This window comes from Xenopus laevis, chromosome 8S (genome assembly GCF_017654675.1).
Source record: "Xenopus laevis strain J_2021 chromosome 8S, Xenopus_laevis_v10.1, whole genome shotgun sequence".
Classification (NCBI taxonomy): domain Eukaryota; kingdom Metazoa; phylum Chordata; class Amphibia; order Anura; family Pipidae; genus Xenopus; species Xenopus laevis.
Window position 1 is genome coordinate 103,920,211 of NC_054386.1, and position 6,795 is coordinate 103,927,005.

At 42.7% G+C, this 6,795-nt stretch overlaps 1 protein-coding gene across 1 annotated transcript in view; it reads right to left on the reverse strand.

The window, feature by feature from the left end:
• nectin4.S (nectin cell adhesion molecule 4 S homeolog) overlaps positions 1-5,480 on the reverse strand; it is a 29,293-nt gene extending 23,813 nt beyond the window's left edge. Inside the window, exon 1 of the mRNA XM_018233659.2 lies at positions 5,063-5,480. Coding sequence (XP_018089148.1) covers positions 5,063-5,192 — 130 coding nt within the window. The 5' untranslated portion in view covers positions 5,193-5,480. The remainder of the gene's footprint in view (positions 1-5,062) is intronic.
• Between the last annotated feature and the right edge of the window lie 1,315 nt (positions 5,481-6,795).

Genomic DNA, 6,795 nt, shown 5'->3' on the forward strand with positions numbered 1-6,795 from the left:
TGATTCTGCTCACTGAAAGTGCATTTGTATCTGCAGAGCTGAGCAATATTTATTTGGGTCACATTATGACTCTTAAGTAGAATAAGATCATAGGTGCCAGTTTGTGGGTGAATCTAACAGCTGCCAGCAGGAAGGGTAACTGTTTTCTCAGCTTATTTGGGGGAAGACTGTGAGGCATTTGGGGGTGCGAGTAGAGTATATAATTCAGTGTGCCAAGTTTGTCATAATGAGAATAAAAGTATTGGCAGGACATGGGTTATGAGCAACTGAGGGAAAGCATCAGGGCAGCTAAATGTGCACACTTGAACCTTTCTGTAGAGACAATTGGGTTAATAAGTATGAGGGGTTTAGGCAAGTCCTTAGATTTCAGCCAAAGCCGAACCCTTAAACCCATGTGACACTCTGCAAGTCTAAACGGGACCTTTTTGTTTTCAAACAAGATTCTTTTGAATTTGCTCTTTTTTGAATATGCCAATTAGGGGTTGTGCAACCACCAACTTGGAATTTAGCTGAATCCAAAACTTACCCCTAAAGAATATGTGCGGCCCAGGAAAGCTCTCAGGGAGTTGTAGAAAGCCTGTTGTTGTGAACATTCCCCCCATTAGTATCACAGGACATATGAAGCCATTGTATTAGGGTTAGATGAGATTTTGGGTAACATGGGGTTCACTGGTATCAAGCTCATTAAGTACCAGTGAACCCCAGTTATACTGACACACAACTACTTGTCAGGAGATGCCATATAACTCCAACTGATGGGAAGCAAAATTGCACCTCAGTTGCCAATCTGATAATGGGCAAGTTAGAGGAACATTTCCTTTCTTCCTGCAACAACAGGCCCTTAACCTAATTACGGTATATCGATGACATACTTCACATCGTATGGAGCAGCAGAAAAATAACTATTGGCATTCCCCCAAAGATTAAACAAATTCCACCCACTATCAACCTTAACCATTCTTATTCACACATCAGCTTCCTGAAAACCCCCATCTACATCAAATATGGAACTATACCAACATCCCTATAGCAAAAACCAACAGGCCGTCCTGCATAAATTAGGTGGGACAGTTTGTGGGACAATTGTATTTAGCCAGGCTATGAGATACAAGCGGATTTACTCAAACCTTGATGACAGAAATAAACATCTTTGTTCCTTACTGAAAGCTTTTGTTAATCAGGGATCCCATCCACAGGTTATTAATGATCAAATCCACAGAGCAACTTAAATACCCAGAGACACACTCTTGGAATACAAAGAAAATACAGAAAATAACAGGGTCTTTATTGTACTTACCTACAACCCACAATTATTAGAGGAATAGTCAGAGACCTGCAGCCCATGCTCCATACAGATACCAGACTAAAAGATATATTCCCAGAACTACCTCTCGTCTTATAGACAACCACCTAATCTGATGGAAATGATTGTTAGCTCTTCCTCAAGGAACTAAAGCAATGACATTTTCCTGCAACAGATGTGAAACCTACAAATCCATCCTGTGCAAAGATCAAGCTGCAATACCAGATACACAAAAAGTCTACACCATTCAGGAGGACTATTGGTGTGCTTCATCCAATGTGCTATACATTACATTATATGTGCTAAGTGCTCTATAGGAGGCAGATACATTGGACAAAAACTCTACACAAGCATGAACCAACACATACATAATATCAGGAGCAAATCATGTGATACACCAGTGGGGCGACACTTCTGCAGTCACAATCATTGCATGAAGGTCTTGATTCTAACTGAATGGGAAGGTCTATGAATTGAAATGTATGGAGTTAATTAACAAGGCAGGACCTTCATTTAGGGTCAGGTTTCATGTGACACTGTGTGACCCAACTGAATCCAGACTCCTGGACTATTTACACCCCAACCTACTTCATTTTATTATCTGTACCATTGATCTCTATTTATCTCACGTATTGCCTATGAATCCCTCTCACTGATCTAACAGTATATATGCTGAGCCTTTCCAGATTTCATTTCTATTTTGCCTGATGAAGGGGCCTTGGTTCTCCCACAGTTTGCAATCTATTTTTATTGTTAGCCAATATAGGTATCACTTCTACAATACTTTTTGTATTTGTTTGTTTTTTATTTGTTATTTCTCCAAAAACAACTAACATTGACCTCATTGGCTGGGACTACCTTTGGGTGTGGCTGTCCTGGGAAAAGGTTAGTATGCTTGCTTGAATGGTCAGCCTTATGCGTATATAATGAGCATTGGAAATACTTCCCACTCCATTGCACCTTTCCCTATCCCTTTCTTCCTCCCTCCATCTTAGTTGTCTTTTTATGGTACACCTTTTACATCTTTTGTAAATAAATACACCGCTTATTTAATAAATCTGGCTGTCTCAAATCACTAGCCTGACGCCCCAAAATAGAGCAGATCCAACACTAGCAGCCACTGTAGCAGTCTAGTAGAGAAGGAATGTTCTGGGCACATAATAAGCTATACCCTCATACTGTACTGTCTCTAAGGGAATCAATATGGCACCTCCTCCTCCCATATGTATAAATACAAATATACAGAGAAGTAATGTTCTGGGCACACGATAAGCTATACCCTCATACTGTACTGTCTAAGGGAATCAATATGGCACCTCCTCCCATATGTATAAATTCAAATATACAGGGAAGGAATGTTCTGGGCACATACTAAGCTATACCCTCATACTGTACTGTCTAAGGTAATCAATATGGCACCTCCTCCCATATGTATAAATTCAAATATAGAGAGAAGGAATGTTCTGGGCACATACTAAGCTATACCCTCATACTCTACTGTCTAAGGTAATCAATATGGCACCGCCCTCCTCCCATATGTATAAATACAAATATACAGAGAAGGAATGTTCTGGGCACACAATAAGCTATACCCTCATACTGTACTGTCTAAGGGAATCAATATGGCACCTCCTCCCATATGTATTAATACAAATATACAGAGAAGGAATGTTCTGGGCACACAATAAGCTATACCCTCATACTGTACTGTCTAAGGGAATCAATATGGCACCTCCTCCTCCCATATGTATAAATACAAATATACAGAGAAGGAATGTTCTGGGCACACAATAAGCTATACCCTCATACTGTACTGTCTAAGGGAATCAATATGGCACCTCCTCCTCCCATATGTATAAATACAAATATACAGAGAAGGAATGTTCTGGGCACACAATAAGCTATACCCTCATACTGTACTGTCTAAGGGAATCAATATGGCACCTCCCTCCTCCCATATGTATAAATACAAATATACAGAGAAGGAATGTTCTGAGCACACAATAAGCTATACCCTCATACTGTACTGTCTAAGGGAATCAATATGGCACCTCCCTCCTCCCATATGTATAAATACAAATATATAGAGATGGAATGTTCTGGGCACACAATAAGCTATACCCTCATACTGTACTGTCTAAGGGAATCAATATGGCACCTCCCTCCTCCCATATGTATAAATACAAATATATAGAGATGGAATGTTCTGGGCACACAATAGGCTCATAGCAAATATTCTTCTTTTTAGAGAAATGAAAGGGAGAAGAAATACTGCACATATCTTTGGCATTGCAGAAGTTTATTGTAAGTCAACATTAGGGCAGTTGTAGTGAGTAAAGACGTATTTATGGCGTATGATTGTGCAAGACACACACTGGTGCACTGTTACACCGACACCTTCAGGGCTGCCGCTTGTTCAGCTCCAGAGTGAGACTTACAAAAATGCCACAGAAGAATGGGGTGTCACAGGGAAATATTTAGTGCCCCAACAAGAGGCTGAATAGTTGTACAACCTTCCCGCATTAGGAATGCACTGACCATTGTAGTAACAATCGCTTTGTTTGCTGATTCCTTTCATCACTTTCTTATTGCCTGATATTTGTTTATTGCAGGTGAAACAAACTGAATGGCAGTCACACCCCTGGCTCAAAGTTTCAGTTTATGGGCTGAAGGGTGAGGACATGTTCTCTCAGTGTGGGCTGATGTTTTACATGTGGAGCAGAGATATAGCACTGCCGGGGATCCAATACAGTGTAGGGGACCAATAGCATGATGTCATTCATTATCTTAGGGGCAAAATTCAGTGACCCATTATTCTGGGCAGCTGCTGATCCATTAATGGGGCTTCTATGGGAGAGAAGTTGTGCTAATGAGGTATGGGGTACTGGTGTATAAAGGGTGTGCTGGGCCAATATAGGAGGGTGCTATGGAAGGTATGTTGTGTTGACCCATTGCACAAGGGAGCCTAGAAGAGAATTTGTGCAACTAGTACAGGGGGGCACTGGGGGAAAGAAGCTGTACTGGTCCCTTACAGCTGTTCCAGAATTACTGGGATGATCCAATATGTGGACCCAGAAATGGAAACCCAAGGAACCAGCTCTTCTGTATAACCCTGTGTCTTCTAGGTAATATGACTTCAACAATGCCAGAAGATGATCCAGCTTGTATTACTATTATTACCTTGGTATAGAACCCCATTACTCTATGGTAACCCCAACTATTCTGCTATGTAAATGCACAAAACAAAGGATGGACTGGACTATATGTATTAGGGATGGTCAAGGTCTTTCTGACGTGGGGAGACAAGGGAGACTGCCCTGGAGACTTACCCACCCCTCTGCCACTTTGCCCCAAACACAGGGCAGGACTGGAACACCAGAGTGATGTCATTGGATTTAATATGCAGCATTGCTTGCTCTGACATCACACACTCACCTAATTAAAGGGTTTTTAGGGAGTTACCTTAGAAGAACACAAGTTGTGAACTGTACATAGCATCTACAGTAAATATTGCACACACACCCCTTTAATTCCACCTGCTCCCCAATAGTCCAGCAGCAGTGGTTGTTTCTCTGCCACTCAGTGGCTTCTCTAGAGCAGAAAACCTCAGAGTATTTCACAACAATAGCAACACTTTGTGTTATTGTGAGCAGCGCTGCTCAAGCATGAAATCCTAAGTAAACATTGTATTGAGGAAGTGTCAGACTGCGGTGCAGCAGTGCTGGGGGGACGCACGTACAATGAGCTGAGGGTACTCACCTGACACACAGAGCAGGAGGATCAGCACCCTGACAATCACAGAGAAGGGAATCTGCAGGGAGAAGCCCACCGCCTTGGCACAATGTAGGGAACTGCTGGGCATGTCAGCTTGCACTTCCTCTGCCTTCATTGGTCACTGGGAGAATAAGTCGGAAAGATTGGGGTGTTAATATCCCAGGAAATCCAATGGCCCTATTTGTCCCACTGGAAAGAGGCGAAAGAGTGAGACTGTTTGTGTCTCACGCACTCTGATCAGTCACAGCCCAGAACCTGACCAACCTGCTCCCTTACCTGCAGGCAAATTCATCAGGTGGAATGAGGGGAGGAGGGAGGGGAGGGACGCCCAATCTAATACTCAGGCTTCTTCTTCTCTGAATTCCTTTAGACTCTTTCCTCTGTTGTGTACAACTCACCCCAAATTACCACCAGCAATTTCAGCTTCACTCACTTTTCCTCAGACTCCCCTGGCCCTTCCCTTTATAACTGCAAACATGCACATTTACCCTTTATTTGCTGCATACAAATAAACTTCATGTGACAGCAGAGGCTGCCTGGCCCATAGCTCCCCCTGCCTAATGTGTTCCACACCAATGAAAGCTGGATTTTAGCAGCACCTTCTCCTGCAAATGTTCTACCAACCCTCTTAGTACTACTCTTACTATTAGTCTTTATTTGTATAGCATAATAGTGTTTAGAATGTTTATGCACCATAAACCCCTTATTTCTTCAATATTTTGATTCCAACCCCCCAGATTGAAGACCATTCTTATCCTCCACCTAAATGCTGCAATCCCCTCACAACCAAGCCCAGATAAATTGTTTAATCTCTTTATAACCCCCCCAGGTACTTCAGACACTTATTCCCCCCCCCCATACAGATAAACAGCGATGTCTAAATCAGGGGGCTCTATCAAGTAGTTTCTATGGGGTGTCTCCAAGTAGTAATTCTACTGCCCAGGTAGGGGGCAGGGGTGGTTACGACTATCAGGCAAGGAAAATGAGTGGGTTGGGCGAGAAAGAGTGGATGAGGCAGGAAAGTGGGCAGGAAAATGAGCAGAATGGGTGCCTGGATGGGCAAAGGGTGGATCCAGTGTTAATAAATGAGTCTGAAGGGGTTTTACTGGCAACTATTTTGATGTTATGTTTCTAATACCTACAGTAGCTGGTGATTAATGGGATGGGCCAGTCAAATAGTGGCCAGGTGGCAACCATATTGGTAGAGCTACGTGGCTAGTACATTGACGGCACATTTGCAATAGCGGGACCAGCCCTGGCTGCTGTTTTAATTGTTAGGCCAGTGAAATACTAGCCAAGAAATAAAGGAAATCAAAAATGGGGGCACCCCATCCAAAATCCTTCTAAATTGGGGCACCCAAATACACATCAACTAGAAATCCCAGGTTAATCTTAAAAATTTTAGCAGAGAAAGGGTCCAATAGTTGTCCAGGGGTCAGAGATGCATGATGTGGCCCCAATGATTTCACTGCACATTAAACTCTGATGAGGAATTGAAATAAGTCATGGGAATAGCCTACACTCCCTACAGTGATGGGATGGGCTCCAAAACTGGGTAACAGTTGGCAACTCTGAGCTGGGCACTGAGCTTTGGTCCTGACTATTTCAGGTTTCACATAGAAATAGAATGAGTGGTAGGCGAGAAGAGGGCTGTAACAAGTTGAGTTGCTCCTCTGGCAGCGATTTAAGGAGAAATCCCCAATACACGGTTCTGATGG